Below are 21,166 nucleotides of genomic sequence, written 5' to 3'. Positions count from 1 at the left end.
TGGGAACATGCTCTTAATGGACTCTGGTAAAAATTTCCCCGCTATTGAGGCAATTTCGTATGCGGATGGCATACTATATGACTCGGAATAAATACGAGCCCGTAGTCCACGCGCGCCATTAGGAACGTGAACGAGGAGCGAAATGGTATTGCACACTCACCATCGACATATATTTCATTCTTATTGGGCCTATTTCATCGCCGGTTATGACACAATTTTTCTCATCGACCGCCCCACGTAACAGGGACTCGAGCTTTCACGTTAAGTATTTCTCGACAAAATGCGAGTGCGAGAGAGTAAGGGGGGATGTCGAACGGCAAAAAAAAAAAAATGCTGGCCACCGACGGATTATTATGTTGCCCCCTTTGGTGTCCTGCGCTACGACCGCCTCGAGCGATAGAAAACATATGGGGGCAGGAGCGGCCTGCCATGTTACAGATGACAGGGACGAAGACAAATGAAATGGGGATTGGGATTTATTTCGAAGAAAAACACACGCGGGGAGGGAGAGGAGGGAGGTTCGGAGTAAAGCGAGGAGCGGGGGGAATAGGGATAGAGGGAAGAGAGAGGGAAAAGGGAGATCGTAGGGGAGGAAGGCAAAGGGGACGAGAGGGGAAAGAGGGCGCCTGTGGAGGAGGGTAGGAAGGAGGGTGACGGTGATACGGAGTGAGGGGAGGGAGTAGGAGAAGGGTGTCGGCGACGGAGGGGACTAAGGGGGTTCCTCCGTTTGAGTCAGATTTCTGGGGGGCGGGGCTTGATCCTTGGTGAATGGAGGTGGTCTGATCCCTCGTGTCGAGCAGGGCTGTTAGTCGCGACATGCAAAACACGCACGGCGTTTTTCCTTTCGGATCTCCATGCACTCAAACGGACAGAGAAATATTATATATATATATATATATATATATATATATATATATATATATATATATATATATATATATATATATATATATACATATATATAATACGGGATGGCATATATACTGGGTGAGGTAGGAGAAAATGTCATGAATTCGGGAGCTTCCGAGATGATTCGATTACCACTAAAAAAGTGACACGACATTATAAGTAGATATGATTCTTACCGACTCGAGAGCTGTGGTCGCTTGATATTCGGACAAGACTATCCTTGACCTTGATCAACATTGAAAAGCGAGAGTGTTCATGAGATTCAGCCGAAGTGAAGGATTTGGATTCCGCAATCTCATCTAAAGACTAATAAAAATGTACTTAAAACGTGTGCGATGGCATTGGCATTTTCCATGGAATGGCGGAAGAATAAAAAGACTGGCTTGCCATTTGTGGCTACTTTATGGCTGCTGCAATTGACCAAACAAGTCAAAGAGAAAAGAGTTAATCGCAATAAATACGCGGCTTGATATTAATTAATTGCAATAAATACGCGGCTTGATATTAATTAATTACAATAAATAAATAATAAAAACGCGGGATAGAAATATATTCAACCAAAACTGAACTAAATTCAATTGTCAAGCCACTAAAAAGGACCATTTAATAACGAATAAATCATATTTATCTCTTCATCGATAATTCAGTAAAGGATATTTTATATTAATAAAATCAATAATAAAAGATTTAAAAAAAAGTAATGAACTGATAAGGATCATTTTATTACTCTAAGACGAGATTAACTGAAATTACTAACCTAATATGTGCTCACAAATTTAAGTCTGGAATTTTAACAAATTTCCTGGATTTCAACAAACGTTTCTTAATTTGCAAGTCCGTCAGCTGATGTCAATCTTGAGGTACTCACTATCAACGAATTGGGCCAGAGATAATCCTAAAAATTTCAGTGTTATTCTATTTTTGGAATTTTTTTCTCAATATAAAGCTTAAATATGCTAGATTTTCAAGTAGCCAAGAACGGCGAAGGAAAAATCGGTCCGGTGAATCGCGAGACCAAATTCAAAACAGATCGTGGCCAAAAAAAGACAGAATTTGCGCCACATGAAAATCCGTTTCTAAGTTTTATTACACAGTGCTCAAGAATATGTATCGCTCGTAAACATATTTAAAGATAATTACCTATCTCCTGAGTCTCCTTGTTTGAAAACTGATCTATCTTATAGCTACCACAGAAATTAAATCCCCTGAGATTTATACAAAAACGGATTAAAAAACGAAGTTTACAAAATTTAATGAGAAGTTTGCGTTTCTGTTTATTCAAAAATATTTATTAAAAAATATAGGTATCACTCACATGTAAGCTCGACTGAAAATCGCTGACGGGTCTAAGCTCCCGCGGACGTGCCATACTCCCCTCTCGACTCACCTGGCATGCATGCTTAATATACATTCAGGGGACACACACAAGAGGAGAGATAGAGAGAGAGAGAGAGAAATAGTCAATTGAAACCGCGCTCACATTTCCCCTTTTGCTGGCGATTTGGAATGCGTGGATCTTTCGTGCATTTCTATCGTTGGACGGATGGGCTATTATCGTGTCGTTGGAATGGATGATGATGATGTCTTAGTGGCCGGGCGGTCTCGTCGCTGGCCTCGGGTCGATGGCATTACCTGGACAGAACTTGCAGCACTCTCCAGGGACGGTGAACTGCTCGCGAGTCGCGCAGGTGAGGGGCTGGCACATGGTCTCGGGATCGATCCTCTTGCAGTGCATGGAGCCATCCTCGCACTCACACTCGACGCATTGCCGCAAGTTCACCATTTCGCCGTGGTCATAGAGGACGCCCAGCAGGTAGCACTGCTCTATTCAAACCAATGGGGCGAGAGGTGAGGAGGGAGGGGGATGCGGGGGCGGGGTGGAGGCGTGGGAAAGAGAGGTAGGTGGAGGTGGGGGGTGGTGAGGAAGAGAATTTAGGTGGTCGAGTTGGGGAGATTGCGGCGGAGGGAACGCGAGAGAAAGAGGCGTTTTTTTACGAGCAGAGAGGGGAAAGAGGAGGGATCGAGAGTGATTTCGTGAAGTAATGACGGGTGGAGTCAAAAGTGAGGGTTATGAGAGGAGGGAGAGGGGACAAGTTTTGAGACGGGGGAGGGAAGAATTGGAGAGTTTATAACGGGCGGTTCGTATGGGTTGCATGAAGTGGGACCGGGATGGAAGTCAGGAGATAAGGGCGTTATGATCGGGAAATTAGTCGGGGACGGAGGGAAAGGAGAGACGGTTGAAGGAGTACAAAGAGGCAAGGGAGCGGAAAGCGGAGGAGATAACAGGAGAAAGAAGAGGGGAGGGAGGGGGCGAGGGAAGAAATATGAAAATCAATTGACACGGTTGAGTGAGAGGGAAGGAGGAGGGGTGAGGAGGAGAGTGAGTGAGGGAGAAGGCGAGAGGAAAAGGAGCAAGGTGAGACAGAATCGGAAGGAATGGAAGAGAGAAACACGGAGAATTTCCTCGTTGAGTCCACATGAGAGAAAAATTTTTTTTATAGTAATCAAAGAATATTCACACATTATGGAACACAATTCTCACAAGACAGGACGTGCATATAGACGACCCGATTTGGCAAAAAAGTCTCATCAAAATCTCACAACGAGAAAATTTTTAAGTTTTGATCAATATCAATACAAAGAAATGTTATGGCACCGTACCTAGTTATTTTATCCAATTATTTATACCCCGCATAAAGTAATGTATAAATGAAGTGCTCACTGAAAATCATGAATTTCTTCACAGCAATTTCAATTTAATATCCTTGTCTTTGAAATATCACTTGTTAAATACTTACTTTCAGCAATAACGTTAAAATATTTATCAATAATCTTTGTTTTTTAAACACATATTACCACATTATGAAAGTATATTAATGTAATATTTTTATGAAACACTAAAACATATGTATACTTATATATTACTACTTATTTTAACATTATAATTACGATACATTTCCATTAGAAACTAAGAGAGGAATATCCTGACCAAATTCCTGGTTTGCTTTTTTATTCCAAATTTCAGAAATTTGCGAAGGTTCTTCGAATATTTCCTTGGCACTCATTAATACCCCTTTTAATTGACATTGGAACCTTATTGCAAGGCTGCTTCACCCCTCTGTTCTTAATAACTGTGAAACCGGCGCCTGACCAGGATGATTGGTTAGCCACCTTATTTTAGAGCTCATCTTAGATCCCAAATGAATGCCTAGAATTTTCTATCTGAAGTACAATCGTCAGCTACTCTTTAAGGTCATTTAGTGAAATCGGAAAATATGCTTTACCGATTTGCTAAGCACCGTAAATGATAATATGAGATAAATAATAACATTCGGTTGTACTGTGATAATAAGTCAAGCCGAAGGGCATAAAAAATAATTATCAAACTTCTGGAAAATAAAAACTTTTCAGTACAAATTGCGTCCTTTTTCTTCACATAAGGAACTTTGGAAGTTTCCTAATTTAAAGGTAGGCAATGGGACTGCATAATCCAAACGCACAACTGATCCCTAGCTACAAAAGCTTGGAAACTACACTAATGGCATTATTTGGCATACGCAGGAAAGACAAAAACTCTAACAATTTTGCCAGATGATGATAGACTGTATCGAAATCGGTCGAAAGGAATTGTTTTTGCCATTGTGTTTTCCTTTACTACGCGTCATGAAGGAGTTCCACAAAATTACTCCGTCCAATATTGCATTCATTAATTGGCATGTTGTACTTAACTACGGACTCGGCTGAAAACCCTCTAAAAACTGACACATTCCTTTATTTGAATTTCGGGTTTCAGCCAGTCAGCAACAATGAATTCATAAGAAACTCTCCTGGAAAGTTAACGGTAAACATGTAATTATTTATATGATCACTAAAGTATCGAAACTATATTTTTCAAAGCAACCTATGTTATCTTTTAATCGCTGGTACATCATTAAAATATGAATATTTTTGGGATGTTTAGCTATGACTGTGCTTGTTGGCCGTTTTTCTCTCTGCTGTGTTATATTAACTTAGCTGCTTTGAATGAACACTTGCTATATGGGCCGGTATTGAACCGCATGGCTTTTTCATATATTTACGCTTCTGAGCGTGCTATTTCGTAAAAATTAATTTTATTAGTGTAAAAAATATACTTCAAATTTAATTTATTCAACTTCATGCCGTTACGATCATCGTATGCAATAAGGATTGAGAGGCTTTATAACCAATAGAGTATTTATGAAAATTTGGAAGGACTACAATTAAATTTTACCTCTAGTCACAATCATCATGCAGCATTATGTAATTAAGAACCCGGCGCATTACGCTTGTATTTACAGTGGAGCGCATGACACAAAACAAGAACACAATCAAATTATATTGAGTGTAAAAATTAATTTACTGATATTTAGAAGTATAACATTTAATACAAACTTGTTTTGGTGGAATACATTAAAATTTAGGACAACCCAATCATCCAATGTTACACAAATGCAATCCATTCTAAAGTAACAGAACGTTAATTATATTCACAAGCGATTATGATTTTAAACTTAACGATATTTCAAAATATAATATGGTGAGCTCAAGAAGTACTGATGGTCAAAAATTGAGGTTAGTGACATATATCTACGCCACCAATTCTACAGTACTGGTGCGCTGAACGTATTTTAGGAGTCGTGACTTCATAATGATATTTACTCATATTTGACATTAATGTAAGGTACAAAAGTTACAACTTTCTTCATGAAAGGAAAATAACCGTATCACATACTTTTGAGTTCACTCTCAAAGATTAATACATAACTATTAGAACATTCATCTTCAGTGGTAATAACACCAATGGATATTTTGATTTAAATGCTATTTTAATTGCAATTGAGATTGTAAGACTATAAGATTGCTTTCAGCTATTAGACAATAGACCGGGAGACTTACTGAGACAGCTGGGGCAGCAGTTGTTTGGGGCGTAGACTGGGTTTTTACACGCCACAGGCGGGCACTGCACAGGGCGGCACTGAACCTCACCATGCTGTAACCAGAAGTAATAAATTATCATGGGTTCTACCTGAACTGACACGAGGTAACATTTAGGCTCGGCAGAAATTTTACGTAATTCAAACCATCATGATTAAACTTTTAAATAATATTTGCCAATGTATGCCACCGCATAGATTCATCAGCAACTTAAATTCTTAGTAATTACGTAATTTTAAACCTATAATCATTTATATTCTTAATCTTTATAAAGTTCATTCTTATTCTTAATATTTGTAACTTAAAAATTCTGAAAATGTATTAAAACATAAAATAAAAATTTCAAGTGATTTTAAAAAACAAAAGAAAAAACAGTCAAGAGGGAACGTGCAATAAAAATAGCGATTTACGCGCCTCTCCGAAAACCAGTAAAATCTAGTTATCAAAGTATTTGAAAATAAAATAAATGACAAAATAAGTAACGCTAAAGATACGAAAAGAAGGAATTTTGTTATTGAGGCGTCTTCATCATTTCTTTGACCTATATCATTATTTCCTTTATTTACTTCTTTAGTTGTCCATGCCTTTTACCTGTCTTTGTGCCGTCCAAAAGGATTTTAATTTTCCCGATTTCCCCCCCGCCTTACATTCCCCCCTTTTATTACGCCCGTTTAACATAACTCAGTATCTCCTCTGCCCACTATTCTGCCATTTTAGAATTTCATCCCGCAGCTTCATCAACCAGATTAAAAATATCATCCTCAGCTTTTCTCCCTGTCTGACTTATTTATTCCGTTCTTCTCCGTTGCTTCTTTAGAAATTCTGGCTTCACCAATTCTGCTCCCAATTCCCTTCTCCTACGCCCATTTTCCTCCAAATTTTAAAACCATTCCACTTGCTTTAGTTTAACACCTCCTACATAGCCTGCAATCTAATTTGCTTAATTATTTGGCAAATTTTTGCCTTATTATTCGCACTTAATGACAATCTCATTACTATGGTTTTCCCATGCTCAGAGTTTCTCTCTTTATTCGTCAATATTTGTTAGTGAAATCGTACAGAAGGATGGAAAAGGAGGGAGGTACGATAAGGGAGGAGAGAGAGTTTTTTGGAGAAATCCAAAGGAGGCAGGAATGTTGGATGCAGAGCATTTTGATTGGCGATAGAATATTAAGACTGTGATAGATGAGAGAATATTGGGCAGCAGCGGTAGGAGGAGGAAAAGATGCAGGAGAGAATGAAGTGAGGTAGGAAGCATGCGGGATTCAACAAGGGTTTAAACTGAAGTGTCGCTAGTCATGTTGTGCTTTGCTGAGAGATACTAGAAATGTAGCGGCAGTTAAGTCTGCGTTCATCCAAAATCTACCTAATAACGGCAGTACACCAAATAATAAATGATAATCATGGTTTCCGTGGTAAACGAGGATTATTTATACGCATTAATAATATTCGTCGGTCGCAGGAATCCCGACTTGATACTCGAATGCCGCCCTACCCCGTCACTCACCGTGCAAGCGCAGACGTCGCACCCTCGCTGCCACGTCGCGCCGTCCGCGAGAACGGTTCCGTTGTCTCCGCGACAGGATTTGTGGCAGTCACAGCCCTCGAGGCGGGAGACCCGCGACTCCGCGGCCGCCAGTCTCTCTGTGAGGTCGCGGAGGTGCCGACGAAGTGCGTCCACCGTGGATCTGAGGAAGGAAAACTCCCCGCAAGTCGGGCAGCCTGCGTCTAGTCCAGGGCACTGGGAGAGGTATCCGTGCGGTCCAGCCACGAGGCGAACCTCCTCCAGTGCCCCCTGTACACGGGAAAAAGAGGACAAAAATACACCACTCAATCTCTCCGTTTATGCTCCTTCCATCCTTTTAATCGCACCATTCTGCCGTGTTAATTAAGCAGATGGGTTTATCGATGGTCAATTATTTTTTAATATTTTTCCTTGGGCGCAATTAGTTCCTCACAACCTACCTTACCTTTCATCACATCCCTACGGACGCATTCACTGGCCACCGACAATTCATCTATTTAATCTTATTCCAATTTTGCCAAAAACCGTGATCCTTTTCAAATTCTGCTGTGTTCAAATCCAATTTTTAGAGCTTGGGTTATCCTCGCATTAGACAAATGAGTATTTATCACATCTAAGGTCCTCTTAGTAAATTAATTTTCCACGTCTCCATTGTATTTTCTCAAGAGGCACGGCCATTGACCCTGGAATTTTCCTTGGAGCAGGGGGACTTAACAGATCACTTTTGTGCTCTCAGTTGCTTGCACCCACTTAGATAGAAATCATTATGTGTTTTTCCACGTACATTTCACGATCGATTGAATAGACAGCATCTAAAGTTAGTGTGTTTATTGATAATTGATACGGTAACCCAAGTATAGTTGAGACTAGAGTCAATGGAGCAGTCAGTGTAGCAATCAGCAGCCAACAGTTACCAATGAAACTGGTGGCAGTACATAAACTAAAATAAGCAAAAAGGTTGGAAAATTCTACGAAACTGCGGGGGATATCGCAACAGTAACGTTTAACGGAGTCATCTGCTAAATCGGTTATTACAATACAACAATTTCAAAGTGAAAAAATCCTTCACCTTGACCGAGATTCGAACCCGGATCACTCCCAAAATTCTGGAGTGTACGCCCCGGTAGCTTAACTGCCTAAAGCAATCAACCGGAAACCGAAGGGGCCGGGTTCGAATTCCGGTCAAGGCGAATGATTTGTAAAATTTGAAATTTTTGCATTTTAAAATTACTCAAGCTTCCCGTTTTTTCACATTATAATTTAATAACAAACGAGAGGTGTTGCACAAGGATGAATTAGGGATCATTCGGGAATCTTGTACTTTTTTCAGCTGTGAGAGAGGGAGAGACACATGGGTCGTCACGATGGGTCAGATGGAGGTCAGAGGGTCAAGGGTCACGTCAGGTAAAAGTTTCCTGCTAAGACAAACGTATTCAAATAACCGCAGCTTGGTTCTAGCCAAATACGTAATCAAAATCACAAATTTCCAGAAGGCGCCGAACAACCACGTGCTCATTACTTACGTCAGAATATTCAACCTGCAAGTGCGTCGAGTATTTTACCGCGTGCATAATTAATCGCATGAAATTCCATTTTAATCGCAATAATCTCAAGAATAATCGACTCTGGAGATAATGGACTGTGCCGACCAAAGACATATAATTACAGGCATAATTATGCACGGGAATATGCGTCGCATAAAGTGGTCTAAACCCCAAAAATTTATTTTTAAAGGATTACTTATTAAAAGTTTTGCATTCTCTTTTTATCGAAAAGGTTCCTTCTCATTTTACAGGGTCTTAGGACCCTGAATTTAAAGAGGTCGAGTCACGTGAATTCAGGGTTGGGGGGAGGGTTTCCGCAACATGTTTACATTAACTGGCAAAAATGTCGCTACGCGGCTCACGAACGATCCCCCACGATCGTGCTAATGGCTAATGTTTTTGGGAAAACCACTTATAAATCCCAAAGACCTGAAATTCAGGAAAAAATCCAAACTACAGGACTAAAACGCGCAGGTAAAATCTGATGAATTAACTCAGTTAAGCCATCAGTAACTTTTGGATGCTAAAGGCTATTAAAAACGCCAATAAGTATCATGATATGACTTTATGAATTACAGTGAAGTTCTTCTTTCTGTCTCCGATTAATTAATTTCTCAGATGTTCTTATCGTTAGTAATTCACCGAAATCGAGTCCATCCAGAAACCCTGCCGGTAGAATAATGTCGGGAAACCTTAATAATGAACAATCATAGTTTACACTCGGCGAACGAGAAAATACTATATGGTATGGGCCTAGTGTTATTAAATACAATAATTAGTGAAAAATCAGAGTAAGCAAGCCAAAAATCCTCAACGATGTGCTCATTGGAACTTTATTGTTAAAATGATGAATTAATCCACTTTAAGTACAAAAATCTATCACAACTAAAAACAGAGAGATTTCATTGGATGATTGTTAATTCCAGTTAAGTTTAGTTTGGACTTGTAAATCAGTGGCATGGCGTCTTCTGAATCATAATGTATGCAGAATTACAATATGATTAGAAACACCACACAAAAAGTATCCCTAACCTCTGAAGATTAGAAAATTTAATTTTATTAACCACCAAAATGCCTACTACGTATTGTGTTGCATATTGGCGAAATGGAACAAGTCTAGTTGCATGGATATTTTGCGGCATGCTTGGGATAAAATACCGAAAAAAGCAATTCATTCACCTTTCGCAGACTCGACCGTGTATTCTCCACCTGATGTAAGTTTTTGTATTCAAGTGAGAAATGTTGTTAAGGAATGAGCTAAACGATGAGCACAAAGTTATTGATTCTGCAGTTAAAATCCTACTTTTTGTGCATAAATTTTTTGACGAAGTGTTGGCCATTATAGAATTGAAATTTAAGTACTTTAACTGGTAAATTTGTGAACAAACCGCACATATCATTTGAATAAAATGGGGTGAGAGCTACAAACATTTCCGGCGATCAAAATTAGTTGCCAGTCAAGACAGGTATGTCGTTACGAAAAGTTTTACGGCAAAAATTTAACGGCTAGTACACTCTCGAACATAAGGTCGCGCAATAAAAATTATAGGAACTTAGAGCTCCAAATCACGTCATTCTACATATTATTTAAGAAAAAGGACAAGTAATAAGGGTTTCATTTCAGAATTGTAATATTACATTTTCTACATTTTTAACTATTTTTCATCATTATTCTATTGTAGTCAGACCAAATATTCAGGAAAAAAAGTTCAGCATCAAGTAAAACACGCAAAATACTCATTAAGTTATAATTTTTCGTTTTCACTGTATCGAAACTTTTCGCATTACACCAGAGTGATGGCATCGACTTTCTAGCCACCGGTTTAAAAACCACGGCGTCAAAGGCACATGAACCTGCGTTAATGATAAACTCCCAGTTGAGCTTAGTATTGCAATTGTGATGTGAGAGCCATATTTATTTCTCGGATGCGTTTTTTATCACCGAGAATTTCAGCAAGATACTTGTCATTTTATGGTTACATTTCATCTTCCATACAGAGGTAATGTTTAGAAGCTATACTATTTTTATATGACAATCAAAGTCTTGAAATTTTTCGTCTCGGGATAACATTTCTTTTCCTCTTAACCGGAAAAGATTTCATCGATTCAATGAACGATTACCAGCGAGCGTTTTATCCCTCCCTTTCTGCTGCCTAGTCAGCGTAAGACTTAATGGAATCCGGCTATGCTCGTCTGTCATGTTGAAAATATACTGTTTCGGCAGAACAATTCACAAGGCTTGCTTTTTTGAGGTCCTTAGATCGTAATATTTTTTCGCATCTTGGCGGAAACTGTAAAGAGAATAAAACTCTATGAACATGTAGGACGGAGTAGCCTTTTCTCATAAATTTGGCGAAGCATATGAAATTTTAGGATTAATTTATAGCTTTGGTTACGTAGAGATGAAAATTTAAGAAAAATCCTCGCTGCTTTTACGAACAAACGACTAATTTTGAGACATTTTCATGAATAAGCACAATTATAATTTTCATTATGTCCAAAAATGGTCATATAATTACCTAATTCTAAGCATTTAGCAATATTTGAGTTTTATTTTTCTCCAATACGATTCATACTGAATATTTCCCGGGCTTGTCGCCAAGATTCGCGTGTGATAAACCTGATTGGAAGTCGCAGTATGTTGCAAACGAAGAGATACTCATACCATTCGTGGGACTTTAATATACGTCTTGTGAAATGGAGGTTTAAGAGCTGAATAATTATTGATGATCATCAAATGGCGGTAATGCTGACCGCCCTACAAATTAAACAGCAACATTAGTTACAATCAAATATACTAATAGTGAAAAAATAATCAATAATTAGGAAACCATGAATCATTTTGATTTTCATCTGGTGAATTATTAAATAACAATAAAATAATGGCCAAGGAAAGACATAATGGACGACAAATGTTAAAGACCGACTTGAGCGAAGAATATTAAATACAATAGACTTATCTCGCTTTGGGAATTCATAAATTATTCTTTTGTTGGCTAAAAATTATTTTTAAGACCTTAACTCATTTCATGTGAGCATACTCTAGTGAAAATCACGACACGCTGTTTCTTGTTCGATGCTATAGGCAAATTATTTTGCAGATGCAACACCGAGGGAAAATGTAAACTTCTCACCACGGAGGAAACGCACTAAGCAATGATTTGATTCTGACAAGAATGAATTTTCAGTGAGAGCAAGCTACCACAATTATTCTATGGAATTGCACGAGTTTCCGCCCCCTCCCGCTAATCTTAAACATTCAATCAGAAAAAAAACATTAGAAATAGCGAAAGAATTAAAAAATTCATGTAAAGATAGAAAACCTATGCCTACCTTACTCAACTAATTACAGAGTCGCCTCTTCTGTATGGATGCCCGTAAGTCAGAAACCGCGTCAAAATCAAAGGCCTCACTCACTCCCATCATTGACGACCATCATTAGTACAATGATAAGGATCTCCTGCTTCATCATTTTCCTCAGGTCTGCTTTTGATTCTGCTATCGGCGTAGACCCGAGAAAAAGGATAAAACGTAATTTCAATCACGAGAATATTTGAGGTGTTTTTGATTTCAATATGAAATTAAAAGAATTTTGTTCCTGGCCGAAAGTTTCATGATTTCAATATAATTTTTTTTATCATTGTATTTAATAAACTTTGTCAATATTTAAAGTTAATAACACTCATTATAACATGCCACAAGAATCCAACAAGGGAATAGGTAACTTTTTTGGATACTGAAGTCATTCATTAATATCTGATCAAACAAATAATAATATTTGTGAGGTAGGTAAACGAAAATTTCTAGTATGTTTTCACGAAATACATTTGTATTTTTGTTGTGTTGTATTTTCGTTTCACGAAATACATATGTATTCTACATACCTTCTATTGCAATTGCCAAAGAGTGTTTACACAACTCATCTCTTCTAATGCATAAAAATAGTTCTTTTTGTAATCATTAGCTATTCAAGAATAAATTTAACTGAAGCATCAGATGAAACATAGCAGTGTTCATATATAAAATGTGTGCTATCGAGTGCTTAAGCTCTTTAAATTCCATATTGAATCAAAGATTTAGCTTTTATCATTTTATTCTCTGAAGTATTTCGAGCGGCTTCCATTTCTTATGACTTTTCTATCTCGCTTGTTTCCATCCTGTATGCCAATTATTCGCAAACTCTGTCAGAACTGACCTTATAATTTTAACGTTTCCAGCTGCTCCTACGGCAAGAGGTGATGGCTTGGAGTCATTCCAAAGTATTCTTCCATTTTAACAGAAATCATGTGCTCCTATACAATTTGTGAATAAAAAGTAAAGTAAAGAGCAACGTTTTCCCGCTAGTTGCATCTGAATATATTTAGATGGACGGAAAGAAGACTAGGATAGCCAAAATTTACATCGAAAGACTAGGGTGATGACAATGTATACAATATTGAAATATAAATCTGCGCCAAAATAAAAATAACGCTTTTAAAGCACCAAATAATTATAGGCTTTGATTTTAATTAATATTAGTTCTGAGATTTGGAAAATTTGATGAGGTGTACTTCTTCAAATAGTATGATAAACTACACAAATATGTTTTCAAGTTTGCATGGATAGAAAACGCTACAGAGGATGAACATTTATTAAGAGTCGTTACATGGTCTATATGACATTCTTTTTCTTGTTCCGCATGATTTTTGCTTCATTAAAAAAGTTTATGAATGAACAGTAATGGAGCGATTTTGCTGAAAAATGGCATATCATGGAATGACTATCCAATGAAAATATATAGCAAGCATTTTATGAAATAGAAAAATAATTTCGGATTTATTTGGTTCGCTTCTCGCCACATAATTTACATTTCAATGGCTTTAAATAAATCAAATTTTAGTGTTTTAAATGCTTTTTTTACTGACGCTTGAAGTCCTATTAGCGAACAACACGATTTTAAATTCCCTAGCATTACATATTATAATTTCCTATTGATGGATATTTGTAGCATTTATGTAAAATTATAATATTTGAGAAGCGCCACCGGGATGAATGACATTTACTGGTCGAATTTAATGATTAAATTCATCACTAGTTTAATTTTTATATTTATAATACTCCGATCTTTTTCAAGTTGCATACATCATGATTTCTATGAGTGCACACATTTTTAGACGCTATTTTACACGCAATCGTCCTTTTAATCATCCTAAGGCGAAGTTCAAAAGCACAGAAAGGAATGAAAAACGAGCACAGCATTGTCATATTTTTGAAATTGAATAAGAATCGATCTTCTGAAAGAATAAACATCAAATTACGGGTAGGAATTTAAAATGGTGTAGGATGAGTAAATATCCAAATAATATAAAGTCACGTACTCCACGTGCCCAAAATTAGGATTAGGGTGGATAGAGGATAGTTCTCGGAGATGTATAAGATCTGATTTAAGTCAGTGGCAGAGTAAAATTTATGGACGAATATCTTTTTTGCTTATTCATTCGAAATAATAATTAAATAAGTTCAAAATTATATAATATGGGAGTGATCCTCATTTGAGAGACAAAAATCTCCATATATATACTTGTCATGAAATCAAAATATCACGGACACAAGGAAAAGAGAACAGCCATTATGCTAAATGAAAGAAAATAAACAAAGACATTAACTTCTATATAAGCTATGGATTGAAGTCCATATAAATAACCAGTATTATTTTTTACTGTGCTTTATATATCCAATATCGTTTTGCACGGGTTTGTCTCATATATAATTATATATATATATATATATATATATATATATATATATATATATATACACACACATATATATATATATAAATTATAATATATATATATACATATATATATGGTTTATATATAAAATATATATATATATGGTTCATATATAAATATATATATATATTGTTTTTATATATATATGGTTTTTCTATATATATATATATATATATATATATATATATATATATATATTAAGAGATCTGGATAAAATTTAAATTGAAAGGGATTCAAGGCTTAGATTCATTGCTGTAAATTGAAAACAACTAAGCACCGCATAGCAGGCACGCATGAAAAAAATAAGCGACATCATGGAAATTACTTCACATTCCGAATACTTGAACCCCTGAACGTATTGTCAGGAATGTATCCCAGATTACATATTTTGAAATGAATGTGCCACCGTTTCCGCGGAAAGAACGGATTAAATTTCCTCCATGAATGTCACTATTTTAATGATTGGTGGCAATCAGTTCGATCGTGAGAGCAAAGGTACGCGTATGCCCAGTAATAGGGGGGAACGGGGAGGGAGGCCCGACTGAAACATGGGCTACCGGGATGACGAACCTTGAAAAGTGAGTGCTTGTCGTTGCGTTGGCCCAGCCATAGCGATAGCTGCGGGGGTGGCGATGGGGATGGCGTGTCCGAAGGCGAGACGGATGGCGAGGGTGATGTTGCGGAGGTGGGGGTTGAGGAGGAAGAAGAGGATGGGGGCGTGGTGGGGGCGGGAGCGGCCGCATCGGCAGTGAAGTTGCGGTCCGGTGGTCGGATGAGCCTCCGGTAGAGGCGGTGGCAGTCAACCAGGAGGTCCACTTGAGGGCCGCTCACGGAAATAGCTACCTGTAAATAAGACGAGAGAGTTGTTGAAGGCGTTCAAAAGATATCTTTGCAAGAGGGAGAGGGTGGAGGGGCGGGAACCGAAGCTGGAAAGTTGCTTAATTTTACGGAAGGAATCAGTGGTGATATTATTGATCATTGGATTTAAGTACTTAACGACTTTTTAGAGGAATTTATATCACCTGTAACTAAAGCTAAAGGACTGCAACAAAACACAACAAAAGAAGAATATAAAATTATATTAAATTCTAATGAATTGTTTGACCAGTGCGATCTTCTCCCCGAATTTCAAACTCTCCTGGAAGCTCTAAGCTCCGTGGGAATGGGAGCATCTCTGTGTCTCGATCATCACCTATTTAATGTCAATAACCACGCGGAGGAGAAACCTATATTTTTAATAAATGAAACTTTCTCCCTTTGTCTCGACTAAATTTTATTCATCAGAAGAAGCATTGACCAAAAGTGCACTTAATTCAAGAAAAAAATCCTTTTCTGACAATCTTACTACTGCTTTAAATTGAGTTAGGCCCATGTGTGCTTTTATTGTTGAATGCGAGAAAATAAACGGTAATGTGATTTGTGACAATGTGTTTTGAATAACGCGTTCAAAATAAATCATATGGTAAATAATATAATATCATTCTCCATTAGCAAACCTCAGCAATGAATAATTTCCTTAGAGGAGCTATGCAATATTTAAGTGGTAATACAAGATCTGTCCTAAAGGTAGTAGTACTTATTTTTCCCGGATAGACGGACTGAAGGATGGCAGTTTCTCTTGCTAGATTCGACGGAGGGGAGTCTTATAGGAAGGCTGCAGACCAGTGGCAGTTGGCTACCAGCCTTTGCGGAGTGCGGATCGCTCGTTTGCGAAATTTCTATAACGTGACCTAGTTACACTTTGTCATGAACTGGTTATTGGAAGAACGCTACGCCATTACATTTTGCACGAAACTAAACAAAACCGGGAAAGAGACTAATGACATGCTCATGACGGCTTAAAAAGATAACGCCATCGGTAAATTAGGTTTTTATGAGTGGCAGAAGTAGTTTCGGGAGGGTAGAGAAGATGTTGAAGACGCCGAACGTTCAGGACGCCCTTTGACCTCAAAAAGCGACGAAAATCTTGCAAGAGTGAAGGATTTTTTGGACAGGGATCTTAGATTAAGTATTCGCATCGCTTCTAATGAACTCGGTATCCCTAAAAGTGACGTGCATGGACTTGTGATCGAAAAAATGGGTATGAGAAAGGTGTGTACGAAGTTGGTGCCGCGAGTGCCCTCGGACGAACAAAAGGAAACTCGCACGCGGATCTGCCAAGAGATTCTCGACCTGTTGAGTGAGGATCCAAATTTTTTAGATGATGCTCCACCAGACTTCTTCCTCTTCCCCCGTCTCAAATTTGTGCTGAAAGGACGTCACCACGGCTCGGGTGAAGCGTTACAACAGGTCGTGACGAGGGAGCTCAGCAGAATTCCTGGTGCCGCCTTTCAGGTGTAAGAGGCGTGGAAAACCCACTTTCAGCGGTGTGTGGACGCACAAGGGTGCTACTTAAGAGAGCTTTTGAGTGAATTTATCAATTCTGGTAACAATTTTTTTTAATCGACTCAGTCTTACTACTTTTGGGACTAACCTTATATCGATAATAAAGATTGAAATACTACATTGCTATATAAGGTAAATATAGAAGTTGCGAACGAGGGAGCATATGGAAAAGCAGAAAAAGAAACGACCATTTGGAGAACTCCATGGAAAAGAAGAACTAGATAGATTGGACACATTTTGAGGCAGATTAGTTCAGTTAGAAATGTAATAGGAGGGTAAATGGAAGGGAAGACCAAGAGGGGCATCAAACAAATGAAGAAGAACATAAAGTAACAGCTATGAGGGGGTGAGGGAATTAACACTATATAGAGAAGAATGGAGGGCTGCAGTAAACCAATCTTAGGAATGAAATACTGATGGAGAGAGAAATTACAAAGGTTTTGACAATAAGAATTATGAAACACCTGTCAAACACACGAGCCCCTAAAATTAAAAAAGAAAAAGCCGACATTACACGCTACCTGCGGAGGCACTGATTCCCAACAAACCGTACTGTGCACATTGGTGCTGCTGTACTCACTGCCACACACCAGTCAGGTGGCATGTAGGGTATGACGTAAATGTACATGAATATATGATAATGTAAACGTCAGGGGTCAATTGGTGAAAATTAATTATCTTTGTAAACCGTCATTTTGCAAATTAATATTTTTACATAATAAAACACGATTAATTATGACATACTCTATTTGCACTACAAATTAATTGAAATAAAATATGAAAAAGTTGTTTCTGTTAACCGAACTAAAAAATATCGCACGAAGTCAAAAGTTTAACCATTGAAGAAGGTTACGTGCTATTTTTCCAATATTTAAATTTTAAACATGGAGCATCACTTTTTTGGTAATCTCGTAACTAGTTGACCCTTGACTTTCGAACCAAAATATATTGATAAAAAGATTGATTGAGTAGTGGATGCTATGGAAGATATTCCACAAAGGGGAGTAATTTCCCTGAAATAACCAAAATCTGGTTTTTATGACAATGCCAATTTTTAAAATAACAAAACGAAATCCCATATTCGAGCCAAAATATATCGATTTTATTTTCACATGAGTACTAAACAGTGGAGAGAATGTGAGATATAAGTAGAGGGACATTTCTCAAAATAACCTTGGATATTTTTACTTTCCCCATACCGAATAACATGGCATGAAGGGGACACTATTTTGGACACATGCATGCATGTGAACATATCAAGAATTCAGGAATGCCGCTGTGGTGGCATAATTACCTTGTGCCACGCATTGTCCGCTAGCCGGAAAGGAAAACTCTCGACTCGAACGAGGCGGTCGTGCGTGGTGTAATGGAGTCGGATCTCGTCTTTGCGTCCACTCGACTGCAGCTCCAGGTACCTGCGGAGAGACAACAGACACGCTTGTAAGGCTTTTGCTGGGTCTGTGCGGGAGAAAAGGGGAGAGAGAGAAGGTCTCGTGAGTTTCAAGGGAAGCGCTTGAAGGAGGTAAAGGACAGTAGAACGGGCTCATTTGGTGTGATTACCTGAGACCCAAACCTCAAAACTCCCTTTGCAAACTCAAATCAGAAACGCGTTTTCCAATATTATTTCTAATTCATACCGAAGGGTGAAAAGTGAGCTTGTGGATTTATTTAGAGGAGACAGATAATATTTGTATAGTGCTTTTTCAGTCGTGTAAGCATTATTGAAACCACGCTTCGCATGGATTATTAAAAACTCTTAAGGTGTCTCCGAAATAGAAGTTAACTTAAAAAATTCAACTCGAGAATACGAAAATTATTTTAAAATGGTGGGTCCTTGCAGAAATATTTCCAAACAAAATAATTGAAAAAGTTGCGGTTAAACTATAAGAAGTGCAACAGAAAATGCCCACTGTTTTTATTTGATTACATAATGAACCTTTGAAAAACGCTCTGTACCTATTTCATATTGAAATCTAAAAACATTAGATGAGAATAGACACCACCGAGGTAAGTCTTGCTGAAATCATGGAAGGGCATGGTAAGGAGCCCATAGTCACTTCCAACGAATCCATTACGTACAGATTGCCATTTTTGGAAAGTCAACCGTATAAAAAGTAAAACAAGAGGGAAAGGATTCTGCTTAGAAATGAATTGAAAACTCCAAAGTCACATTTATGTGCCAGTAAACATCAATATTCCAAGAGAAAACAGTAATTAAGGTAGCTTAGCCTTAATTCGTTCAGAGGGCATATTTAAATATTCATTATGCCCGAAAATAATGGTAACTGAGTGTTCAAATCTCTGAAGTGAAAAAATGCACATATACTGTACTGATAAACTCGACTTAAGGAGAAACCACTGGGAACAAAATCAATATAACTTAGGAAGGACTCGAATCAGATACATTTGAGGTGACCAGCATGCACTTAACCCACCAACCCAGGTGGACAGAATACGTATTACCGGAAAACATTGGCTGAAAGCGAGATAAAAATTTTCTACGCCCCGCATGGCTTGAATTGATTGTAAAATTGAGATGAGCGAGAATATTCTGTGGTATGTAATGATAACCAATCAATAAAGGAGTAATGGGCCAGAGGTTTTTGTTTGTGATATCCTCAGTCCATTAGCATAGACAAAGTATTAAGACAATCGGCTCAGAGCGCAATTGTATGGATACTGAAGTTAAGGAGAAAATGAAAAACATTGGATGAAGATGAGACTAATACAGAAAATTTATATATAATAACCGAAATCCCCATTCCCATGGACAACAACCTTGACGGGATTGTACGTTCTGATGACCCCTAGAGCTGTGCTGGTGTGAGAAATAAAAATTCCATCGGGTATTGAACGGCATGAGCCCGTTACATCGGACCTTTCCCAAAATTATCTCTCGGTCTAAATCTTCGTTCTATGCCATATAGTATGTCTCAGGGGAGGAGCCTGAGGAAAGGTAGTCTGTGCAGCGTGTTTCTCAGTGAGGCGACTGCAAATGTATCGGACTCCAGTGAAGCAGCCACTTGAGTAGAGGTTTCACATTAAAAGTATTATTCAGGTAGACGACGTGAAACCACCTCATTAAAATATCCGATCATGAATCCTGGTAAATAATGATTTGGCCAGCAGGGCCGTGTGTCGGCCCAGAAAAGGGAGAAGCAAGGCTTCCGCAGTCGTCATCAAACGTAATACTTGCTAAGCAAAACTAACAGCAGCAACATATATACTTTAAGGCTGTGCGAGGTGAGCTGGAAATACAGCGGGGATAGCTGCAGTGATACAAATAGAGTAATATACAACAGAGGGAAAGATAATTAGAAATTCAGAGACCGCATCAGCGATAGGTGGCAATAATATTAGGCAAAACATTTGGATAAAACGTAGTTATCATAGAGCAATTGACTGATAGAATACTATATTATCACAAGCTGAACCAACGAACTTGGTCATTGTTCAGATCTACGGGTACATACCGCCAAGGTATCAGACGGAGAAAGAAGTCGATAGCGTATACGATCAGTTAGACATACTTTCGGGTGCACATGAAGGAAACCATTTTATAGCGATGAGGGATTGGAACTGGATGGAAGGCAAAGGGAGAGATGGTAGTGAGGTATGGGACGATTTAGGAAAAATAATTGACCGCGAGGAGAGAGCAATAGAGTTCTACAGAAGACAGGGTTCAATCATCATCAACACTCGGTTTAAACACCGAGCTATAAGGGAGATGAAATAAGAGCTTCATACGCAGCCAAAGTGGTTCTCAGGATCATCAAAAAAAGAATGGAGAGCATGGCAAATGCTTAATTAGAGGATAATCGGTTTGGATCCAGGAAGGGGAAAGGCACGCGTGATGTCATCGCAATAATGAGATAAATAATTGAGAAGAATATGTAATACATTCAGGGCGTATTTACCTGTTTCGTAGATTTCAAAAAGGCATTTAATAGAGTCATTTGGGAAAAATAAATGTATACGAGACAGCTCAGGTGCGAGTGGGGGACGGAGAGTCGGGATGGGCAGTGTTAGGAAGAGGAGTAAGGCAGAGTTATCCGTTATCACCTGTGCTGTTC

At 38.2% G+C, this 21,166-nt stretch overlaps 1 protein-coding gene across 3 annotated transcripts in view; it reads right to left on the bottom strand.

The window, feature by feature from the left end:
* Positions 1–21,166, bottom strand: part of LOC139698117 (protein kinase C-binding protein NELL1-like) — a 197,812-nt gene that overhangs the window by 28,094 nt on the left and 148,552 nt on the right. For all 3 annotated transcript variants that reach the window (XM_071597040.1, XM_071597039.1, XM_071597041.1), the window contains exons 4-8: positions 18,388–18,508; positions 15,279–15,551; positions 7,373–7,660; positions 5,827–5,920; positions 2,542–2,733 (exon numbers count right to left, since the gene is read on the bottom strand). In XM_071597040.1, the coding sequence (XP_071453141.1) occupies positions 2,542–2,733; positions 5,827–5,920; positions 7,373–7,660; positions 15,279–15,551; positions 18,388–18,508 (968 nt within the window). The remainder of the gene's footprint in view (positions 1–2,541; positions 2,734–5,826; positions 5,921–7,372; positions 7,661–15,278; positions 15,552–18,387; positions 18,509–21,166) is intronic.

The sequence above is a fragment of the Hetaerina americana genome, unplaced genomic scaffold (assembly GCF_022747635.1).
Source record: "Hetaerina americana unplaced genomic scaffold, ioHetAmer1.1.p SCAF_8, whole genome shotgun sequence".
Lineage (NCBI taxonomy): Eukaryota > Metazoa > Arthropoda > Insecta > Odonata > Calopterygidae > Hetaerina > Hetaerina americana.
Note: the sequence above shows the minus strand (reverse complement) of the source record. Positions and strands in the feature narration are given on the sequence as shown.